This window comes from Heterocephalus glaber, unplaced genomic scaffold (genome assembly GCF_053883595.1).
Source record: "Heterocephalus glaber isolate CG9 unplaced genomic scaffold, H.glaber_assembly_v1.0 deba00001666, whole genome shotgun sequence".
Classification (NCBI taxonomy): domain Eukaryota; kingdom Metazoa; phylum Chordata; class Mammalia; order Rodentia; family Bathyergidae; genus Heterocephalus; species Heterocephalus glaber.
In genome coordinates, this window is record NW_028258406.1 from 15946047 (window position 1) to 15971259 (window position 25213).

Sequence of the window (25213 nt, forward strand, 5' to 3'; positions counted from 1 at the left end):
GGTAGGCAAGAACTTCCTAGAATACAAAAGACATGATGTATAAAAGTAAAAAATTGATAAATGAGATTCCATCAAAATTTAGAACTTTAAATGACATCATTAAAATGAAAAGTAGCCCTTAAACAGACCATATTTACAATGCATATAACCTATGAGCAGAATATATAAAGAATTCTTACAGCTCATTAATAGACAACCCAATTAAAAAGTAGACATAAGAAGATGATAAATAGCCAGTACAGCACAAGGAAAGGTGTGCAACTCTAGAATCAGAAAAATACTAATCAGTACAGTAACAAGATTGAATTATACACTCATTAGGGAGATGAAGTTAAAAGTTTTAAAAGCGTTGTCATGACTTTTTCTTTTTGTTGGATTCTCCCCCTTTGTGTTTAATTTGTCACACCCAATGGATTCATTCTTCTGGGCTTCCTGGGGTTGTGAACCTCATTGTCTTTTCCTAGGATATTGTCTAAAATTTTTTGGAGTGTTGGTTTGGTATTCATGAAGTTGCTGAGGTGCTCTTTATCATGAAAGTATCTTATTTCTCCATCAATTTTGAAAGATAGTTTTGCAGGGTACATCAATCTGGGTTGGAGGCTGTTTTCCTTTAGGACTTGAAATACATCACTTCAACCTCTTCTTGCCTTGATGGTTTGCATTGAGAAGTCTGTTGTGATTCTGATGGGCTTTCCTTTGTATGTGATTTGTTTCTTTTCTCTCACTGCTTGTAGAATTTTGTTCTTCTGTTGGATTTCTGGAATCCTAACTGTTATATGCCTATGTGTAGATTTTTTTTGTTCAAGGCTATTTGGAGTCCTATATGCCTCACTTATCTGTATGTCAAGTTCTTTTCTCCCCGCTCTGGAATTTTTCTGCCATCACTTCTGTGAACAGTTTGTTGATGTCATCTGCACTCTGTCCTCTTTCTTCATTGACTGCAATCAGTCTTATGTTATTCTTCGTTGCATCATTCAGCAGCTTCTGGATCGCTTTTTCTTGGTCCCTTACAATTTTAAAGCAATTTTTCTTTTCCTGGTCACTAATCGCAATCTTATCTTCTATATGTGAAATTCTATCCTCACATGCACTCATTTTGCTGCGTAGACTTTCAATGGAGTTTTTAATCTTCTGGAAATCTGTTTGCCTCTGTTTTATGCATTCCATTTGTTTCCTTTGTTGGGATTCCATCATGCTCCTTACATCCTTTATTTTTTTATCTATGTCCACTCTAGATTTATTAATCATGTCTTGCACTATGGGCACAATCTTTGCTGTTATCTGAGAAATTATTTCTGATTTCATTTTTTCCAGAGCCTCTTTTGTTGCCAGTTCATGGAGTCCAGGTGGTTGAGTATCAGATTGTTCCCTCTCATTTCCCTTTGGGATTATTGTAGGTGATCTAGAATTCTGTTTTTGAGGCTTGTTTACCTGTCTTCTCATTTCCATTGGTTGGGTGGTGGTGCTGCTGGCACCCACACGGCTCACCTCCTCTGCCCTAGGAGAGGTGGTCCTGGCTCAGTTTTTTAAATGAAATATCATATATTCAATATTAGTCCTAAGGCCAAGCAGGTTGCTGTGAAGGGTGAACTCTAAAGGATGACGTATCAAGAGGTGCTTGGGAGCACAAGGTTTTCATTTAAAAAAGAAAAAGCTCTCCCACAAAGAACCAAGTGACATAGAGCCAGCTCTTTAACCTCCGTGTATTTTGATACTGTGTAGAGAGGAGAGTGATAATAATAAACTACTTCTCAGTGACAATATTAAATGGAGTTCCTGGACACAGCACCCCTTCGGTAAATGGTAACTGTTATTGTCATGACTGCTATTACTGTGTGTATAACCGAGACAGTAGAAAACTTCACGATGTTAGCTGGCTGAACATAGGATAAACCACCAGATATCCTTAGATGACAGAAGGAACTGAGGTTCTGTAGGGCTACTTGCCGTGGACTTCCTGGCACATCTAGGTGAAGTTTTGCGAGTTAAATCTGAGGAGCCGTGAAGTCTGGTAGCAAAGCTAGCAGATAGCTTTGCTTGCTAGTGAGTCTGTTGTAAAATCTGCATTAGTGACCTGGATTTAGTTCCATCTCTGTGGGGCCTTCCCAATGCCAAGCTATCCCCATATCCCCTCTCTAAATATGCTCTTCCACAGAGGGCTCTCCCTGCTTCATCCTGGGAGGGCAGTCAGGGCCCTCCCTATCAGGCCACTCTCCTTGCTGGAGTTCCATGCCTCAGGGTGCTAGAGAGAGCCTGGCAGCATGTGTTGCCTCCTCACCATGGGTTCAAGATTAAAAACACATTAAAGGATCAAGAAATTATTAAGAGATACAACTTTCAAGTACAACTGACACTTCCAGTTAGACCACTATTCTAAATTATCCAGAAAGACCCTGTTCCTCTGCTAAACACATTAGGCTGGTTTCTGATCTGTTTTCTGCTGGTGATTTCCTGCTGGGTCCATAGTCAAGAAGAAATATAGCCTTTGGTAGCACAACTTGATCCACCCTAGTATTTGACAGTTGGGTTATGACTGCATGGTTTTGGTGACTTCCTATGGAGCCTCATCTTTGTCCTTCAATTATATATCTGTGCCTGCACTAAGGACACAAGGAACATTTGCTTCTTTAATGTTGCCCTAGCTTATCGCTTGTCAACACACCAAAAACAAGGCCCCTCTGGGAAGATGTACAACACTGCTGTGAGGATATACTACAGGGGCAATGTCCAAAGCGCCCATCCCCTTGCAGTGGTGGCACAGAGAAACAAGGGTCTGAAAGCAGAGCATGAGGGTTAGGCCTGGCCTTGCTGCAGGCCTACCAGCTGTAACCTTGGAGACTTTATCCCATTGGGCCTCATTTGTTAGACTCAGAGCTTGAACTAGAACATTATTCTGGAGTCCTTAGCTTGATCACACTCTGCTTCAAATCTTGGTACCTCAACAAGTAGGTCCTTTGACTGCTGTATCTTCCCACTCATCCTTAATCTCTAGTTTGAGAAGTTTGGCCAAACAACTTGGTCAGGTCTTGTACATCAGGTAATATGACTGAGGAGCTCAATAGCACTGATAATATAGTTACCATAGATGGAGTAGGCCAGGTGCTGAGCATTATATATATGCCATGTTCTTTAACCAGCACAACAACCATTTTACTGGTGAGAAAATGAGGTCAAAGTTATTGCTCAAGTCTAGGTTTCCTAACACATAGAAATGATCGATGTCCAAGGAGGTGGAAATGATAACTACCCTGATTTGATCATGGGACATTGTATACAAGTGTTGAATTATTGCACCATACCCCACAAATATACAATAAGTATGCATCAATTAAAAATTAAAAAGAGATACTCAAGGAAAGCAGCACTGGATTCAAACTCAGATCTGTCTTGACTCTAAACCTCAAAATTAACAAAAATCTTACTTTTTCTTTCCCAGCACTGCTGTGTCCCTCCCCTCTCTCCTGGAGTGGCCAGTAACAGCCAGGTGGGGAAAGGGTCCTCATCCTTCCTCCCACTGTGCTGGGCCCAGGCTGTCCATCCACTGGGCTCCACCTCCTGGGATCTTACACTACTATGCAGGGACCACTGCACCCATCCATACAGGGTCTCAGAGTGGCCCACCATGTGTATGCGTGTGAGAGTGGCTGGTGGGTGGGGTGGAGGAGCCCGGGCCTAGAGGCTGGCTCAGTAATATTAGTCCTCTAACAACAGTGAGCATCTATAATTCTTTCAGAGATAGGACAGGTCAGGGCTTCCCTCTACACACTCCTTGATTCCAGGGGCTGCAGCCCCCCACTGAACATCACCTCTCCCATCCCTGCCTAATTCAGAGAGAAGCCACTTGCTCAAGGTGCAGTGGCCTGAAGAGCAGAAGATTTACCATCACACAGGGAGGCTTTGCTTTCACATCTGTCCACCCTGGTGATGAGCCTGCAGACACACACCCTGAGAACCAGGAGCCTCTCACAGAACCACCTGGCTGCATGCTGCTCAAGCTGCTGCTAATGAAAAGAAGCCATGCAGAAGTCACAAGGGGCAAGTTTTCAGGATGGGTGGAGAAGGGGATTTATCTGCCTGCTGCCTGGCCCTGTGAATGACAGAGCACCCAGCTCACCTAGCCCCTGTCTCACAGCTGGATCTGGTCCTCTCAAGACCCAGCCCCTCACTCACTGGACTTCTGGACTCAGAACTCAATAGGAATTGGTTCTTTCTTTGAAGCTAAGCATTAAAGAAAATTCTGACTTCTGCATAAGGCAGGAAATTATTCTATTCAAAATTCCCTTCAAAGCTAAAGGTAATTTATGAATAGCAGAAAGTATCTTTGAGCACAAGGCTTGCAGAAAGGGAGGGAAGGCTAAGGAAGGCAGCCAGGAGGGGAAGGTGAGAATGAAGGCAGCTTCCCAGAAATACTTCAATTCTGATGATTGTATTAGCAGTGACTGCTGCTGCTTCTGACTCTCCTCCACAGCAGACGTTTGCCTGATGGGAGCTTATCCAATGCTGCAGCCACCAGAGAAGGGGGCTTTATTTTCTTATCTTTATAGATGAGGAAATGGAGCTGCTAAGAGACTAAGTCATTAGTTCAAGGTCATGTGTCAGCAAGTGGCACAGTCAGGATTTGAACTGAAACCTATCTCCCCCAGAGCCCGTGAGTTTTCCCAACATGCATTGCTTCTTCACACATTGGTCTTGTGGATTCATAAAGTAGGCACAAAGGACAAAGTAAAAACTTCTATCCTTTTATGTTGTACCTCCTTTATCATTTGATTTTTAAAATATGTTATGCATACATTGTATTTTTTAAAAATTAATTTGAAAAAGAAAAGGAAAGAAAATTTATGGAGAGAGTAGAGGGTTAAGGGAGGATGATGATGTGGAAGCTCTGATTTGTAGGGAATGCAGGTCTGGTGGGGGGAGCTAGGGTCTGCACTGCAATCTAAGAGGTCATGCTTCTGGCCCACAGTGGGATGGTAGCCCCAGCAAGGGGCCCCAGCAAGTTTCTGCTCCAGAGTATGTGTCTGGACAAGGGACATTTACTTGAAGGCTTTTGAAGGGGGGAAGTTCAGAGACATAGATCAGATTTAGATTCTCATCTTAATTCTGTCTGTAAGTAGACTAACTTTTCCAAAGCCATGTAGCAAGTTGAATGGTGGTCCCTAAAGATGGGTCCACATTGTAATGCCTAGAACCTGTGAGTGTTATGACTATCATCTTGTATTTCCAAAGGTGTGAGTAAATTAAGCTTGGTGGTAGGAAAAGTTTATCCTGGATTATCCAGGTGGGCCCAAAATGCAGTCACATGCATTCTCATAAGATAAACACACAGAGGACAGGGGAGGCAGTGTGACCACTGAAGTAGAAACAGGAATGTTGCAGCCACAAGCCAAGGAATGCATACAGCCATTAGAAAGTTAGAAGGGGCAAGGAGAGATTCTGCCCTAGAGATTTCTGAGGTAGTGTTGCTCTGCCAACACCTTGATCTCAGACTTCTGGCCTCCAGGACTGTGAGACAATACATTTCTGTGCTTTAAGCTGTCCAGTTTGAGTAATTTATTATAGCAGCCATGGGCAACTTGTTCCCCTCTCTGGTCTGTTTCCTCAATTGTAAAACAAGGCTGAACTTCCCAGCTTTGACATTCTCCTTATCATTCCCTGAGCCAAACACCCCACGGGAGGGAACATCTCCATTCTCCAATCTCTAAATAGGTCATTGCCCTCTTTAGGAAACAGAGCTGGGGAAGCCAAGGTGACTTTTAAAGCTAACACTTTCATGGACACTTACATTTTTCTTACTGTTAATTGCTGGAAAAATAGTCTGCCTTATTGTAAGGAAGCCATCCAAGTCACTCTGACCTCTCTGTGGGTTTCAAAGGAAGCTTTCAGTATCAGTTTTCTAATTCCCCACAATGGTCCCTGCAGGTTAGGGGATCGTGGCTGAGGGAATGCCATACACCGTGCTTGGGGGGCTGCTGAATAAATGCAGCACAGAGGTAATGAGCTCCCCTCTGCATGGGTGCCCGTTTCAGCCTCCTCTGCAACTCAATCACTGACACACAGCTAACCAAATTACTGCTCGGCGCTGGAGCCTCCTGTTATGTGGCTCGGGAGCCTCATTTGCAATCACCATTAACTGGCAAAGCTGCATGCCTGCTCTGTGCCCAATAGAGTCCAGTGTCATATGATATCCACGGAAGCCAAGGGGTTGGAAGGGGCTTCAGAGGCTTCAGAAGGAAGCTCATAGAATGCAGACCACCTCTCTGGAGCCCCCTCTCCTTTCCCTTTCCCAGCCCTTCTCAGGTGCTCATGAGCAGGGAAGAGGCTCCAGACTGCGCAAAGGAAGACGATGGTTCAGTGGACTGGGAGTGGGACCCTCAGAGGTGGCTGTGTGCACAAGAACTGGGAAACCCACGTACCAGCTGGTACACAATCCTGTCAGAAGCCGGTGACTGCTTCAAAGCAGGTATTCATGTGGAACACTCCAAAGGCTGCCTCGGAATCTCTATAAAGACTGATCAGGTCTTCTGCTTTTCTCATGCCACTTGCTGTGCTGTGTCAGGTAGAGTTAGCAAAGTCCTGGGATGGCTCAGGATTTTCAAAGATTACCCCACAAAGGGTAGAGGCAATTTTTGGCTTTACCGTGCACTTCACATCTCTTCTTTTCTCTCCTTTGAGATATCCTGAACTCTCCCCATTTCCTACATATAGCTCCCCACTTCCCACCTCACTCAACACACATTGATCCACAAAGACACTCTCAGATTTTATATCTGCCAGACACTTAAATTAAACCACACTGTCCTATAGCTTCTCCTATTCTTTGCACGCAGTAGTATTTGTGTGTGTGTGTGTGTGTGTGTGTGTGCTTCTGTTGATAGTCCCAAGGTTAATGGATTACAACTGACAAAAGCTGCAGGGACCTGGCTGGCTGGAGGGAAGAATAGTCTTCCCTCCCCAGGGAGGTGGAGAGACACTCTCAGGTCTGGATGCAGAGGTGGGCACTGCAGTTTAGGGGTGGGTGGCGCTGGCACTGGGTGGAAGTATCAGAGAGAACCATTCAGAAGTTTGCCAGAAAGCATTTTGCTAGTCTTTTTTCAGAAACTGTTTATCGGAGCCTGTGGTTAAGAGGAGGAAGTCTTACAGCCGCCTCAGTTTAGCCGCTGTCCACTTGAAAAGTGCTGAAGACTGACCTCAGCGGGCTGTGGTGGACACTACAGACCCTTTCCTGGAGCAGCCTGGGTGTGGTGACTGGCCACTTCACTCTGCAAAGGGCATCTCTCCAGACAAGGTAGCAAGCAGGGTTCCCAAGGGGAGCTGGTGCCTATGGGAGAGGAGCCAGGAGAGAAGGGCTTCTCGATTTGGAAACAGGCAAAGGATGTGAGGGAGGAAGGAGTGCTGAATCAGGACCGGACACCAGAACCTCAGGGGCGCCAGCCTGCAGCTGGCTCCCACACTGCAACAACCTATGAGAATGAAGAAGCAGGGGCAGCCTGCCAAGAAAGCTGGCTCTTTGGAGGCCACTTTTCCTGGGGAGGGAAACAAAAGTGAGGGCATTGTTTGGAACCCTGTCTGTGCAAGGAGCCATCTTTCCAGGCAGAAACAGTCAGACATGCTGAAACATAGTCTTATTTGCTGCACCATCTGGAGCACCATGGACTGTACTGGGACTGCTAGCACTACCTTTTTTTGAGACAGGGCCTCACTATGTCGTTCAGGCTGGCCTTGAACTCACTGTGTAGCCCAGGCTGGCCTCAAACTCACAGTGATCCTCCTGCCTCAGCCTCCAAAGTGCTGGGAGTACAGGTGTGTATCATCATCCCCTGCCCAACACCACCTTACTTAAAGATGAGGTCTCTCATGCTCAAAACCAGCTACTTTAAAGGACCCTTTTAATTAGGGTGGGCTTAATATGTAATGTATCTAAAGAGGATATCTGCAGGACCTGGGAAGGCTCTGCCTTCCATGTAGAGGGGAAGGCATCAGGCTTGAAGGAATTCCAGGTTACTGAGTAATCACCATAATAAGACTGAGAATGAAGGTGACCTATAGAAGCATGGTAAATATATGATTTCTCTTGTCAGTAAGTGAATTTTGATTATAACTCAGTACTTGCCTCAGGGCCTTAAATGCTGTTAGAATTCTCAGGAAAGCCCAGGATAAAGTGTAAAAGATGAAGTGTAAAAATGCTTCCACAAAGAAAAACACAGGCTTCCCAGCCTTCTTTGTACCTATGTGCAACCCAGAAAAAGAAAGCAAGGCGGTAGTCTTTCTGTCTTGGTCACAAGTTCATGTACCAGCCTGTCATACAAAGTGCAGGGAAGCACCGCAGATCAATAGTTATTCTGGGTTAACATTGCCGCAGCTTTCTATGTTTCTTTAAAAGAAAAGGATTTAAAAAATAAACCATAGCTTAATGCAATGAAGGCATATTTATGTTGTCTACTTAAGGAAATTAGGTTTAGAAAGAACTCTTTTTGCACTTCTGGGTACTTTTTAATCTAAGCAGTGGGCAGTAATTCTCCTAAATGGTTATTTCTTTAGAAACCCTGAAAAAGGCTGTTAGCCCTCAGGTATGACAAGTGGGTAAACTTACCCACCAAGCCCCCTGGACCCTGAAAGAGTGCACAGTTCTTGTGGAGAACCCCACAGAGCCAGCTCAGCTGCCTGGGAGCAGCCCTCTGCACCCTGTGTGCTGTGCCCCAAGACTTGCTAACATGAGTAGCACTTGATGCACTTTGTTTATCTGCAGCAATGTTCCCGTGAGCAAAATCCCGAAGTGCTTTTTTATAGGAAATGGAGAGCCAAATAAGAGTGTATGTGAAACAATGAGCCATGGAAAATAGCCTCTTAAAGCATGTGTCACCTATTTTTATGTTCTTGCTTATATGATTTCTAACTTGCTTAAAGGCTTTAAGTGACAACTTTTGAAATTCCTACAAATTATATGCGAAAACACATATTTTCTTTTTAAAGGAGAATGTTACAAAGTATATTCACCCTAGCACCTCTGGCGGCCTCACAAGGCTTTGGGGGAGGTCGGACAGGGGAAGGGAAAGCTCAGAGAGGTTGAGCTACCCAGGGTCACACAGCTGACCAGCACTAACTCGAGGTGCCCAGCCCTGATTCAGGACTCCTGGGTTGGGGAGTGAGACTAATATCAGGCAGACATTGCTGGAAAACATACACAGATCATATCCCTACACACTATACCTAGACCTTAGCACCCATTCCTTTCCCATCATCAGCTACAGTCAAGGAACTATCTAAATTCAAACTTCAGAAATGTTAAGTCTCACACACAATTTGAAAGGCATTAAAATGCAAAGCAGGAGTAAACAAAATTTCTTGCCACAGGGAACTAACTAATGTAAAGTGACAAAATAATGAGAGTTCAAATGCAGTCTCAAAAGTGGCCATAAAGTGGAATTCAGAATTATATTTCAATATGTATACTATACATTGCTTTGCTAAGGATGACTGGTAGAGAATTCTCATTTATGAAACTAAGCCATAAAGGAAAAAAAAATATTGGGATGAGAGCAGAGAGAGAGAGAGAGAGAGAGAGAGAGAGACAGGGCCAGTTGGTGTGAATGGTTGGATGAGACGGTATTAGTCACAGCTTAGGGACCACAGAAAGCCCATTCCTGGGTAGAGCAAGGCATAGCAACACAGCACAGTCTGTGGACTCCACTTATGACCGGCCTTGGTGCATGGCCTCAGGAGCTCCAGGCAGTTCCTCGAGACTTCGAGGAGTTGGGCATGGGGGGGCAGCACCGACTTGCAGGGCTCCAGCTGAGGACAGTCTGACTGGCGAGTTTGTAAAGTGATGAGCAACACACAACACTGGCCAACTGCAGTGGTCGGAATCACAGATCTGTCTTCACGGAGACATCTGGCAGCCCTGCTGCAGACACGGCTCCTCCCTTCTGTTCCCCCACCATCCAGTACAGTGAGGAGTCAGGAAAGCAACTCCTTACAGCACCTCTTTTTATTTTAGAACACGGCCAGTGGCTCGGAGTCTTGTGTGTGGGGAGTTCAGCTGGGCCCTCTCGCCACCTCTCACCCCTGTCTTCCCCTCCACCTCTCACAGGTGGCTCATTCATTTCCCCTCAGTCTTGCTGTGACACACGTGGCCGTCCTTCCAGATGCAGGTTAACAGCCACTTAGGCACCAGTGCAGGGGTGGCAGCCAAGCAGTGAGGCAGCCACTGGCACCTCAGTGCACAGCCACCTGCAGGGCTCCCAGCAACAGTGGCTCCAAGCTGCTCTCAGTATTATACAATTGAAACACAGCCGCCCTCTTCCTCTGGCTCTGTGTAAAGTGCACATCTAGCTGGCAGGAAGGAATAAGCTAAACTCCTCTCAACACCACATACACACACACACACACACACACACACACACAGAGCCAAGGGTAAATACTTTACAGAAAGTGTCCCCTTGCCTCATGGACTCCCAGGTCCCTGTCTCAGTTTCCCAGCCCTGTAGCTACTTCTGTATTAGTCAGAGGGACTTCCAAAATCCTTGTACATAGCTACCTTTCCCAACACATGGTCAGACAGCAATTTGGGTAACTTTTCAAATTCTATCTTCTGAGCCCTTGCCCACAAATATTTGGGAGAGAGGTTAGGCCCTCCCCCGCTTTCATCCCCCATACTACTCAGGCTGACAGTGTGGGGAAGACCCTGGACCTTCGCTCCAGTGTTTGCTGCCAGTCAGGGAAAAGCACACTGTCACCAATAGCACCAAGCCACCCAGAGAGAGAATGAGCCAAGGCAAGCAAACCCAGCTGCTACTCCATCCTAGCACCAGCAAATCAGTGTTTTCAAGAGCTCCGAGTGCACACTGGAGGGTACTGACACCTCCGGAGCAAGAACTAGAACCTGAGCGGAATGAATATAAAATGATGAAAGACAGTGACTCACCTTTAGGTTGTGTGTGGGGTTGACGACACAGACAAGTTGCCCAGCGGCGGAGAAAACCCTTTTAGCTTTATAGTGCTGAAACCGGAGGTGAATGAGATCCAACACAGCTCCAAAGCACTGAGTAAAGAAAAGCATCACAACTTTTGGGGGGGTTTTGGCACAGGAAGCCAGCGAAGGAAGCTGTAAGTCCTTGGGCTCTGGAAGGAGTGCAGCCTCTGAGACACTCCGCTCCAGCCCGGCTTAGCGTGCCTTCATATTCATCATCAAAATAAGACGGTTAGAATCTTGCAGCAGTGAGGCAGCCAATCAAAAGGACAGAAATGTTATCCTTGAGGTGCAGAGACAGCCAATAACAAATGCCTCCCCTACTGAAACTCCCTGATGAATTGAGCCTGACGGAGAATGTATTATTGAACATTACCATAGATCAGCACATTGCATTTATCTTGTGATTACAGCCAACCATACATAATGCTGGGGAGATAGGCTGACAAAATTGATTGCTTAATGTGTCTCCATTTATTAATTGACTTAATTTAACATGAGAGCCTTTCTTAATGCTCTGACAAAAACCGTAAAGCATTTAAACTGCCAAATAGTGAAACACCTCGCTCCAAACTAGGCAGATGGATAACGAAGATCGTGGCTCGGCTCACCAGATCTGCTTGGGAGAAAATCAAATATTACAAGATTCTGATTCCAGATAAGGATTTGGCAGCAGCAGAAATGTGTATCTTTCAATCTTGCACTCTGATACTCTATAATTTGGATTTACAGCCCCTTGATAAGTCTGTCTCCACTTTTTATTTTTAAAAAAGCCCTCAAAACAAAAACAACAACAAAAACACCTGACCAATGCATTTGGAATTGGGAGAATGGAATGCATATATGTATTTTTTTCAGAATACTGTAATTACTGAAGTCTTTTTTATTAATGCATAAAAATGCACAGAGAATGCTTCTAAAAATAATGAAATCCCTGATGCATGAATGCACACACAAAGAAAAACCTACATAGAGAAGAAAGTGTCTTGTAAATCAGTAAAATTATTACAGATGCAGAGAACCTTTGCCTGTCATTCATTTGCATATTGGTGGGCAGCAAATTGCTAATTAACCACAAGATTGTTGGAGACATTAGAATAGAGTTTAAGAACACACAGCAGCACTTTTAAGTGCTGGAGCAGGCAAAGGGACATTCCAGTCCTCACACTGCAACCCAGCACTCACTCCCTACCCCTCCCAAGATGGGAGGCACCCCACTGGCTCTTGAAGAAAGCCTCCCAGGCAGGGCATAGAGGCCTTTAGTGTTTCTGAGATTAAGCCCTGAAAGTTTGTTTAATCTTTGCCACTAAAGCCAGGAGAGTTACGTGTTTTGTATTTCTCCTCTTCTGGGCAGACTGCTGTCTGGGGCAAGATTAGCCTCAGGAGTGGACTGCTGCCTCCTCTGAGTGTGAGCCCATTCCTCCTTCCCCAAAGCCCCTCTGCTCTGCCTACACTGCTTAGGGTGCAAAGTATGGAAAGCATGTGGACATCTGAGATAGCTAAGTTTGTGACCTGGTCCAGCACTGAAACTAAGAACAGATTAAAATAGGAGAGGGAAAAAAAATGTACAGGCTTAATGAGACCACACAGAGCCCAGGTTATTTTAACTTAAATTTAAAACCAGACCAATATTTTAAAGGACAAGCTGAACATCAAGTAAAATTTTTAATTTGCACTTTTAAAAATAATTGTGCTATCAGAGATATATGTGCACCCGTGTTTATTGCGGCACAGTTTGTAATAGCTAAAGCTTGGAAACAGCCCAAGTCCCCATCAACTGGAGACTGGATAAAGAAGATGTGGGGTTTTTTATAAAATGGAGCACTACTCAGTCATAAAGAACAAGAAACTGGAGTCATTTATAGCTAAATGGATATATATTGAGGCCATACTCTTAAGTGAAATAAATAAGACACACATGTGTAAATACTGAATAGTTTCTCTAGTGTGAGAAACTGAGAGTGTAAATAAGGACTAAAAGGATTAATAACTAATAGTTGGTGCTTTGAAATAGGAAAAGGCCCAAAGGTGTAGGGGTGGTGGGAGGGGAAGGGGAAAGGAAAGAATGGAAAGGAAAAATTATGAGAAAAGAAAAAAAATGGAAACGAAGTATGTAAATAGGGAAGGGTGGAGGGGTGAAGGGCGCACAGGTAATGGGGAATAAATGAGAACCAAGATACATCATGTACAGGTACAAGCACCCAGTGATAAGTGTAAATGTATTGTATACCTAAAATGTACCAATAAAAGAATTTAAGAAAAAAAAATAATTGTGCTGGCCAGGGGTTTAGCTCAGTGGTTCTGCCGCCTGACTCGTAGGTGCAAGGTCCCGGAGTTCGAGCCCCGGCACCAAAAAAAAAAACAAAAAAAAAACGAAAGAAAGAAAGAAAATAATAATTGCACTGGAAAAAACCTAAATGATAATATTAAACTGATCAGACTCTTATCAATGTTTCTAGGAGATATGGGTTTCTGGAATTATTCATTACATGGTTTGTAAATAAGGAGAGCTGGACTACAATATTAGAATCTGCTGTCTAAAGTTTGCATTGTCTGGAATAAGCTTTCTGCAATTCAGCAGGAAAATGTCCTGTGTTTTTAATCTCTTATTTTAAAAAATGAAAGTGAGCATATACACCCATGGATTCTTTAAAGACTAATTCATAATTCAGAAAGGGCCAAACTTCCCTTTTCACATCCTTGATTAGAATGGAACTATTACGTTGGGTTTTTGTTTTGTTATGTTTACATTTTTTTTGTTGTTGTTCATTTATCTTTTCTTCACCCCACTATAAATCTCATGAGAATGAAGTTTTTGCTGTTTTTTATTGATATTATTGGTACATTTTAGGTATACAATATAATGACATTCATCATTGGAAATTTGCACCTTAACATAATCATTCTTGGTTCTTATTTTTTCCTCATTCTCCCAGCCTCCCTTCAACCCCTCCATCCCTCCCTATTTACAAAGACTTTGTTTCCATTTTTAAATTTTCTCATATTAATTCCATTCCCTTCTTTCCTTCCCCACTCCTCCAACTTCCCCTTCCCCTTTGCCCCTTTTCTTCCTATTTCACATTACCTATTATACATTTTAGTCCTTAGTTACACTTTCAGTTTCTCACACTAGAGAAACTTCGGTATTTATACATGTGTGTCCTATTTATTTCACTTAAGAGTATCGCCTCAATGTGCATCCATTTAGCTATAAATATCTTTAATTTCTCATTTTTTATGGCTGAGTAGTACTCCATTTTATAAAAAGAAAACCCATATTTTCTTTATCCAGTCTCCAGCTGATGGGCAATTGGGCTGCTTCTAAGATTTAGCTATTACAAACTGTGCTGCTATGAACATGGGCACACATATATCACTGTGGTATGATTCTTTTAATTCTTTGGGAAAGATACCCAGCAGGGGAATAGCGGGGTCAAATGGGACTTCCACTCCTAGTTCTTTGTGGTATCTCCATGCTGATTTCCACAGTGGTTGCACCAGTCTACACTCCCACCAGCCCTGGAGCAGGGTTCCTCTTTCCCCACACCCCGGCCAGCATTTGTTATTGGTTGATTTCCTGATAGCAGCCATTCTTTCTGGGGTGAGGTGGAATCTCTTTGCTGTTTTTTGGGAAAGATTTATTTTTAATAAAATAATTATAAGCAAATTGAGGATGCCATCAAATAGGACATTGGTCTATTGCTTTGTGCTGGCAATCTCATGCTTCTGCTTAAAGATAGAGAAATCAATGCTCCTTTTGTTTTAAAATCTTTGTTAAAAACTATTTTTAGCAGTAGCTTTAGATTCACAACAAAATGGAAAGGAAGGTAAAGAGACTTCCCATAGGCCTCCTTCTCCCACCTATGTGCATAGGTTCCTCCACTATCAACATCTGCCACCCTGGTGCTGTATAACATTTGTCACGGTTGGGAAATCTCCAGTGACACATCATTATAATCCATAGTTCCCATTAGGGTTCATAGCATGTTGTATATACTGTGGGTTTGCACAAATGCATAAGGACATATACCCACTATTGTAGAATCATGCAGAAGAGTTTCACTCCCCTGAAATTCCTGTGTGCCCCTTTATGCATCTCTCCTTCTCCCCTAACTTCAGACAGCCTCTGACTTTTTACCATCTCCATAGTTTTAACTTTCCGAGAAAGTCACTTAGTAAGAACCATGTAGTATGTAACTTTTTCAGGTTGGCTATTATTCACTTAATAAAATGCATTAAGGTCCTCCCATGTCTTTTCATGGCTTGATAGCTCATTTCTGTTTCAGTGCTGAATAATATTCTTTTTTCTGAATATACCACATTTTATCCATTCACCGATTGCAGGACATCTGGGTTGCTTCCAAGTTTTGACAATTATGAATAAAGATGCTATAATCATTCATCTGTAGGCTTTTATGTGGAAATAATTTTTCATCTCCTTTGGGTGAACACAACAAAGCATGTTACTGTTACATTATATCCCAAGGAGAAAAATGTCTGGTTTATATGGTAAGAGAATATTTACCACAAAACAGTGCAGTGGTAAAATATACTCCAAATGGTTGTGCCATTTTGCATTCTCATGAGCAGTTAAGTGACTCCCTGTTGCTCCACATCCTTTGAAGCATTTGATGTTGTCAGTCTTCTGGATTTTGACTACTCAAATAGGTGTTTAGTAGTATACTATTGCTTTTTAAATATACATTTTCTTGATCTTAAATGACATGGAATATCTTTTCATGTGCTTATTTGCAGTCTTTGATGTGGTGTTGGTTCAAGGCTTTGGCCTACTTTTTATCAAATTGTTTCTTTTCTTGTAGAATTTTTAAAGTTCTTTGTGTTTTTGATACTAGCCCTTTATCAGATGTGCAAATATTTTCTCCCAGCCTATGGCTTGTTTTTTCATTGTCTTATCATTGTATTTATAGAAAATAAGTTTTTAATTTCAATGAAGTCTATTTTATCAATTGTTTCTTTCATGGTTTATGCCTTTGGTATTGTATTTTAAAAGTCATTGACATACTCAAGGTCATCTGGGTTTTCTTCTATGTTATCTTCTAGGAATTTTATAGTTTTGTGCTTCACATTTTGGTGTATGATTCATCTTGAGTTGTATGTGTGCGCGAGCATGTGTGTGTGTGTGTGTGTGTGTGTGTGTAGTTTAAATTCTGTGTCTATAAACTCTTTATTTGAATGTAGATATCAAGTTTTTCCAGCACTGTGTAATGAAAAACTATCATTTCTCCACTGTATTGGTTTCTTTTTCTTTTTTTTTTTTGGTACCAGGGATCGAATCCAGGTCCTTGCGCTTGCAGGGCAGGCTGTGGAACCACTGAGCTAAATCCCCAGCCCTCTTCACTGTATTGTGTTTGCTCCTTTGTTAAAGCTCTGTTGACTGTGTTTCTCTAGATCTATTTTAGGGCTCTCTATTCTGTTTCATTGACCCATTTGCCTTTTATTTCATCAATACCATACTGTCTTAATTATTGTATATTTACAGTTAGTCTTATATCAGATACTGTCTGTCCTCCAACTTTGTTCTCTTTCAACATTGTGTTAACTATTCTTGGTATTTTACTTCTCCATATCAACTTTAAAATCATTTTGTTAATATACAAAAAATAACTTGCTGGGATTTGATTGAGATAGTGGATCAAGTTGGGAAAAACTGACATCTTGACAGTACTGATTCCTTCCATCTATGATCATAAAATATCTCCCCATTTCACAAGTTTTTCTTTGTTCACTTTAATCTGAGGTTTGTAGCTTTCCTCATATAGATCTTATACATATTTTGTTAGATTTATATCTAAATTCTTTCTTTTTGGGGAGGATACTAATCTAAATGGCATTGTGTTTTTAATTTCAAATTCCACTTGGTCATTACTGATATATGGGGAAAATGATTTGATTTTGTATATTAACCTTATATCCTCCAACCTTGCTATAGTCACTTACTAGTTCCAGAAATTTTTTTTGTTAATTCTTTCGGATATTCTGCAAACAAATGCAATTTTATTTCTTCTTTCCTTATCAGGATACATTTTATTTCCCTTTCTTGTCTTATCATTTTAGCTAGAACTTTCAGTGCAAGGATTGGTGAAAGGGGATATCCTTACCTTGCTCCTGCTCTCAGTGGGAAAGTGTCTAGTTTCTTACTGTTAATAATGTTATCTGTATGGGCTTTTTCTTGTAGTTGTTGTTTGTAGTTGTAGTTGTTGCTTTTTGCTGGTACTGGGGAATGAACCTAGGGCCTTGAACATGCTAAGCAGGTTCTCTGTCACTGAATCACATCCCTGGGCACTGTAGGTTTTTACAAGTATTATTAATCAAGTTGAGGAAGCTCTAATCTGTTCATTGTTCACTGAGAGTTTTAATCATGAATGAGTGTTGGATTTTGTCAGGTGCTTTTTCTGCATCTTTTGTAATCATGTGATTTTTTCTTCATTAGCTGGTTGATGTGATGAATTGCATTAATTGATTTGCCAGTATTGAATCAAATTTGCATACTAGGATAAATTCACTGTTGTGTTGTTTTATTCTCTTTGTGTAACCCCAGCCAGTTTTCTTAACCTTACTGAGGTTCAGTTCCCATACCTGTAAAATGTGGAGCATAGACATTTCTTTCTTTCTCAAAGTCATTGTGAAAACTAAATGTTACATCTGGAAGTAGCTAGTACAGTGCTGAAATCAAAGCGGTCTCTCAATATTCATTTCTACTGAGTGTCTTTGGTGGAAGGGTGGTTATTTGGTGCATGTTTTTTATTCCTGTTCCGTGAAATATTTCCCCCCACTGACAATCACCAGGGTCAAGAAAGCAGAAGGGATGATAACAGCGGACCTGGCTCCTTGCTATGTCCCTGAGAGGGTGGATGCCCCCATATTGCTTAGAGCCCATGCTGGTGGTGAGTGCAGAGGGGCTAAACAGTCCACATCGACATCGGTTGTAAGAACAGTGACACTGAATAGTGCTGTGGATGCTTTTCCTTGCTGGGTCTAGATTTAACTTTTCACAAATATTTGTTTATTTCACTCTATTTTAGAATGTAAAACACACTCATCTGTTCTGTCAGTCCTCAAAATCATTGTCCATTGGTTAATGTTTGGAGTTGACCCTAATGAGAAAAGTTCACATTTAACATCTCAAAATAGGGTGGCACAATGTAGCTTTCAGGTAGAGATTTCAAGCTGCATCCGCATCTCACCACTAAGTAACTCTGCAACAGCCACACAGTCCTCTCATGGCATGCCATGAGGCTGAGGGATTCCTTATTCCTCCAGAACAACTACATCTACATTTAGTCTGTATTGGAAGTGTCTTGGATTAGTAATGAGACAAATCTAAAATCAAACCGCTACTTGGTTACTTAATATTCCTTTAAGCAGATTACTTAATCCCCCTGGGACTCAGATTCGTTTTCTGTAAAATGAAGCTAATTATGCCATATGAAGATTAAACAAGAGAATATAGGTAATATGACCAGAAAGTCTAGTTTTTATAATAACTGTGGCAATGAGAGGTTGTCATGATCACCATCATCTTTATCATTTTCTCGTTAAAAAGTCATTTGTGCAGTAGAACACCAAACCCTCACATGGGCTGGAAATCACTTTGGAAAACTGGTGTCATCTACTAAACCTGAACATATGACCCAAAATTCAACTCCATATATCTAACAAAAATGTAAACATGTATCCAAAGATTTTCATAGGAACATTCATAATAGTTAAAAAAATGGAAAAAACTAAATATCTATCAATAATTTAAAGAAAGCTAAATTACTTTCTTTTCCTTCCCTTGTTACATCAATCCTATGTAGATATGAAAAAGAATAAACTATTGCTTCACGAAACAATGCAGTAACATGCAAGGAACTCATAGATAAGGTTTTGAGGTAGAAAAGTCAGATACTAAAGAAAATATGTCACATGCTTCCATTTGTATAAAGTTCAAGAATACAGAAAATTACAAGTGGGAGTGTTGACAAGCAGTTATGACTGAGCGGGATGGATAATGGCTTGTAGAAAGCTGTTAATATTCTTCTTTTTGATCCATGTTCTAGTGTCACGAGTCTCATGGGTTAAATTGTTTTCTCTCCTCAAAATATGTGAAGCCCTAAATCTCAGTTCCTCAGAGTATGACTTTATTTGGAAATAGGACCTTTATAGAGGTCATCAAGTTAAGATGAGGTCATTAGGGTGGACGCAGATCCAAAATAATAGTGAGTCTATAAAAAAGGAAAATTTGGACATAGAGACATGCACACAGTGAAAATAACATGAACTCAAAGATGCAGGGTGAAGTGATACATCTACAAGCTAAAGAACACAAAAGGTAAAATAAATAAATAAATAAATAAATAAATAAATGAAAAAAGAGCACAAAAGGTGACCAGCCAACTCTTGAAGCTAGGAGAGATGTATGGATCAGATTCTCCCTCACAGCCCTCAGAAGGAACCAATTCTGTGGACACCTTGCTCTTAGACGTCTAACCACCAGAACTGTGAGACGATTCTTCTCTGTTATTAGAGCTACCTAGGCTATGGCACTTTGTTACGGCAGTTCTAGCAAACTAGTGCCACGAGGGTGTCCATTTCATCCAACTCACCAGCTTGTGAACTTGTGATCAGTGCATGTCTTGGTATGAAAGCTACGCCTTAATGGGTACTAGCACAGCAGACGGGCGAGCATGTAATTCAATCTACAGTGAGTGCCTCATAAAGGTTTTTAAAAGATATTGAAGCAATAACAGAGGGACATGCTTCATTATATAAAATATTAAACTATGTTGAATTAATGTCTAACAAATGAAATTGAAAAGAAAACAAAATTTTGAGGATATATTTGCAGCAATTGTGACAAAGTATTTATGTTACTAATAAAAATCCTTCTATATGTATAACTAATATTACATACAGAAAAAATAGGCAAAAATATTGAGTACACAGAAACAGAAATAAGAAGATGAACAAGTAGAAAGTGAAGTTAGCAAGATAGCGAATAGGTGGTCCCACCCCTCACTGCCTGTCTGCTAGAAACAGCAATTTAACAACTGTCTGCAGAGGAAAATACTTGTAGGAAAACTTTAGCTTCCTAGTTCCTTTGAGTTATGTTCAGCTTTTTGTGTCTTAGACATACCTCAATGAAGTGGTTTTAAAATAAAGATCAAACAGTAAATGAAAAATGTTTAATATAACTAGAAATCAAAGAAATGGAAATTAAAACAAGATAATATCTTTCATTGTTAAATTGGCACTTTTCATATTTAGACAATCCACAACATTGCATAAAATTATAGCTGTAAAATTATATGTCTGAAAAAAATTCAGAAAGCCATGCAGAAAGCTATTCACTGCAGCACTATTTATAATAGTAAAAATCTTAAATAAATAAATAGTAAAAGATCAGAAATCCCCATATTTCAGGGCTGATTGAATAAACTATAAATATCTACACATTAGTAACTATAACCATAGATGATTATTGTAGATGATTATCTAAAAAATACTGCATTTTGAATAGTGGAATGAATTCTGGTTACATTGCTATCTTAAAAAAGAAGAAACATGGGGCCAGGATGTAGCTCAGTGGCACCTCTCCTGCCTGGGAAACACAAGGTCCTGAGTTCGTTTCCTGGTACAGAAAGAAAGAAAGATGAAGAATAGTGTGCATAATATGCAAATATTTACCTTACAGTGAGAAATGTGTATTTAAGTAGGTTTTATGTTTCTAAAAGGCTGAATCTATAGCTAAAAAGAAAGTTAACATAGAGGTAAAAAGGATGCAGAGGGTACAGAAAGGAAGCTAGAGATCTAACATAGCTTGTTTCATCTGATTTTAATATCTTGAAGTTATTTTGTAAAGTTAAAAAAACAAAACAAGACATCCTCCAATGTCAAAAGCAAAAGCAAACAAGTCAACTGTTTTTCAATTTGGCAGCATATGCATACTGGGCAATTTTATGTGAATTTGGAGCACAGTAACTTGATTACAAATCCTTAGTAAGAAATACTCTAAAACCAGAAAGTATGAAAGATGTAACTACTTTTATTCATTACATTGTTGATGACAGTACTTAAGGAGGAAATACAACCCCTTGAAGAGGTAGAACCTAATGCCACTTGCTTGAATATGAGCCACGTTTGTGACTTGCCTCTCAAAGAACTGTGGAAATGAGGATGCGTGGCTCCAGAGGTAGGTCTGCATCAGAACTGCTGTTCCGCTGTTTTCCTAATGGCTCGCTCTGAGACCAGCCTTCACGCCACAGGACCATCCACCAGCTCTCTGGAGAGGTCCATATGGAAAAGAAATACTCTCTCCACCCTGACCTCCAGCACCCACTTGTCCGCTGTGTACTGTAAATGAGACTCCTTGGAAGCAGATCCCTCCATATTGGTCAGGCCTTCAGATAACTGCAGCCCTGGCCAAATGCCTTAGTCCAACTTCACAAGAAACTCCCCACCCAAATCACCCAATTGATCTGCTCCCAAATTTCTAACCTACAGAGATTGTGACAGAATAAATACTTAGTGTTGCCAGGCATGATGGCACACACCTGTAATCCTAGCACTTGGGAGGCTGAAGCAGGAGGATTGCCATGAGTTTGAAGACAGCCTGGTCTACATAGTGAGTTCAAGGCCAGCCTGAACTACATAGCAAGACCCTGTCTCAAAAAAAATATATATTTTTTTTTAGTGTTGAGTCAAGCCACTAAGTTTTAGGGTAATTTGTCAAGAGGCAGAATCTATATAAGATAAAAAGAGACCTTCAAGTTTCTATAGGCCAATAGCAAGATGAGAAACTGGTCAGAAGAAAACATTGGCTGCTTGTCATGGACAAGAATGGATGACCTGGAGGGTGGGTCCAGAACTGGGAGCAATGGAGACTAATTCTCAGGCCTTGAGTCCTAACCAAGGAATTTCCAAATTTTTCCCAGATGGATTTCAGGATTGCTGTGGATCACAGACTCCTGAATGCATCCTGTTTCCTCATTTTAAATGGCCCTGGTGGGGTTTATAATGCTCATCTTATCCCACCATCATATGTTAAGTATACATGGGGGGAGGAGGGGGAAAATAACTTTTCTCTTTAGATCATAGGTCTTCAGATACTGAGGACTTGTACTTAGGGAGCAGAATTCAAGGACCCACACCTGAGAAGCCTCCTCCACACCTGGACCTGACTAAGGTGACTGAACTTAACACTGATGCTATAAAGGAATGAGATTTTTGAGGAGTCTTTCAAAGAGGTGAGTATATTTTACATGTAGGAGGAATGTAAATTCTAGCCACAGAGTAAAAAGAAATATGCCTGGCATTCTGCTTTTAACAAGTGGAGACTAATTCTTCTCCCTTTAAATGTATACAGACACAGTGACTCACTTATAAGAACAGAATGTGATCAAAACAATGATGTGTGATTTCTGAGGCTAGGACATCACAGGCATTGCTGCTTATTCCCAGCACTATCCACTTTGGGGGAACCTAAACTTCTACTGTAAAGACCCTCCAGGAGTGGATGAGAGCCCCATGTGCAGAGCACAGGTTTCTATCAGCAGCCAGCTTGCCAGTCATGTGAGCAGGCCCCCTGGCAACAGATCCCTAGCTCTAGCCTAGCCTTCAAAGATTGCAGACCTGGCCAGCATTTGTCTGCAATCTCATAGAGACTCTGGCCCAGACTGTAAGCTAAACTGCTTAGATTAGCTGATCTGTAGAAATTGTGATAGACGTAATTAATCTTCGGAGTTGCTGTGAGCCACTAAGTTTTGGAGTAATCTGATGTGTGTGTATTGTTGGTGAAGCCAAGGCATCATTACACAGGCATCACTGGTGTAACAGAAAGGGGCTACAGGTGCAAGATGGAGGAGGTTACCTTTGAATCATAATGTTTGCAGTGGTCTGGTTTAGTCAGAGAGGAAAGGAAGGTAGGGAAGGAGTAGGTGGAAAGAAGGTGAGAAAGGACATGAAAGAGGAGGAAGAGGGGAGGGGAAGGAAGAGGAGGAGGGGGAGGGAAAGGGATATTGCTTAGTGAAGAGACCTTACAAAATGAATACCATAGCACCCAGATTGTGGTTTCTGCATAAGATGTCCCACTTAAAACAACCTAGAACTCTTTGAAGAAATAGCTAGTTCTGGATATGAAGCAGAAAATATACAATATGAACCTGGACTATCTCTTCACCCCAGAAAGTGAGGAAGCAATAAACAAAGACTAGAAAAAAATACTAGGTCTTGTTAAATATTCAGAAGCCAACATGAAGAGGCTCTCCCTGCAGAACGTGGGACATTTAGTACATTGTTACGATCCTAACTGCAATGGATTAAAACAAATCAAATATGTTTCCCTCCATGTACCCACAATGATACTAAAAATGGATTGATTCCCTTTGGATTATATTTAGCACTTAGTTCATTTGTTTGATAACTAGTAAGTAAAGGGAATAAATAAGCATTTATCCTGCCTTTCCCGTATGAGCTATACCTCCACAAAATCAAGTAATGAATGAGAAGTTTGTTTTTCTAGAAGTATTCCAGTTGATAAATGAACAAATAACAGTAAAAGGAGAATTTTTTTAAAAAAATCGCAATGAAATGACAGATCTGGGCAGTGATTATCAATGGCCGCATCTGTGGCCTGCAGACAACCAACTCTGTTGCCCAGGCTCAGACAATACTGCTTAGGAAGGATCTTGCAAAGTAACAGGTGTGAATCTGAGCAAACTTCTGGATTCAGTTACCTATGTTTAAGAAACATAGGGGACACAGAAACATAGTTAATGACAACATGTGAATCCAACTAGCAAAATCCAAATTGGAAGAAACTCTAGGAAAGATGACTAGGTTCTTTACAAATGCATTGCAAAGAGAGCAAGATTAATCAGGCAGGGGGAAAAGGGAGGAATTATCTTTTAAGCAATATGCAAAAATGCCCAACATACATTAAACTAAAAGAATCATGAATTATAACTGGATTTAGAAAACAAATCCACCTTAATTTAAAAGATATATGTAGTACAAAATTTAGAAAACACACAAAAATAGTAACAGTATTATTTCTGAGTAGCAGAGCTGCTGGTAACCTAAAAAGTTTCTCTGTTTTCAGAAGCAGATATTCATAATCACTGTTTCACATATCTTTTAGAATAGGAGAAATAGATAATTTAGTTTTAACAATCAGTAAAAAAAAAATCACACAATTTGAATTTATTTTCCCTTTCTTATTTTTTAACATGGTGGCCCTGTGCTTCCATCCACGGAGATTCTATTTTCTATAAGAAAATGAACTGATCCCCCTGGACCATAATGTGTTGATGAGTCCTGTCTCCCTAGTAACAAGGCATGCATTTTATGAAGACCTTGTGCGAACGACCCAAAAAGGAATGAATCAGGGCTTGCCTTCAGGTTCTGAGGTGGGCAAGAGTTCTGTTAGCCCTCATAGAATTGTTCTAACAGGTCAACATTTGAACTATAAAGTCTGCTTTTTGGTAGAAAATGAACAGGAAAAGGAGCCAAATGGCCTCCATATAGCCCAGGTTGGGTACAGATGGTCCAAAAGCAACAAGTTTATTCTGTAATGTTACCAAGGCAACAGCAGCTGCTTCTGGCATCACAGAGAGTGGGGGAGGGGCAAAACTGAAAATAAAGAGGCAGGATGATTCTGTAAATCTTTCCTAAGGAAGCAGGAAAGAAGATTGTAAAATAGCAAACATTATCTGGGTGAGCCTACTTCTATACTACTCAAAGTGTCAGCAACAAAAAGCAAATTATGTTTTTCACGTTATAATCTGCCTGGAACCAAATGGGAGGCCAGTACCTCTTGTCTTGTCATTTTCCCTTCCATGTCTCCAAACAGCAGTGAACAGGCTTTCAGACAGCTTTATCCTCTTGAGTGCTACAACACATTGATATCTTTCTGTGACAGTTGTTGTGGCATCTATTCACGTGGCGGAAAGATGCTTATTATGTTTTAGCATTGGTCCCCGTCTCCTTACGTTCACTCCCACAAACTGTTTCATCTGCAGAAGAAAAGGATGAGGGGAGGAAAATGTGGAATCGCGAAGAGAATGAGAACAGCAGGTTCAGGGAATATGCTGGAGATACTGTATTTCACCCATCGGGGGAGAGCAGCCACCAGATTCCCCTGAAATAGGGCAGCCCTGAGAGGGTACTATAGACCTAGGGGAACGGAGTCAGGGCTGAACAATCATACACTTCCCGCTCCACTTGCAACAGTCCTTAGTGAGGGAT

The 25213-nt window shown here is 41.3% G+C and overlaps 1 protein-coding gene across 1 annotated transcript in view; it reads right to left on the bottom strand.

Moving 5' to 3' along the window:
* Siah3 (siah E3 ubiquitin protein ligase family member 3) overlaps nucleotides 1–11166 on the bottom strand; it is a 95535-nt gene extending 84369 nt beyond the window's left edge. Inside the window, exon 1 of the mRNA XM_004844208.4 lies at nucleotides 10922–11166. Coding sequence (XP_004844265.1) covers nucleotides 10922–11056 — 135 coding nt within the window. The 5' untranslated portion in view covers nucleotides 11057–11166. The remainder of the gene's footprint in view (nucleotides 1–10921) is intronic.
* Nucleotides 11167–25213: the final 14047 nt, after the last annotated feature.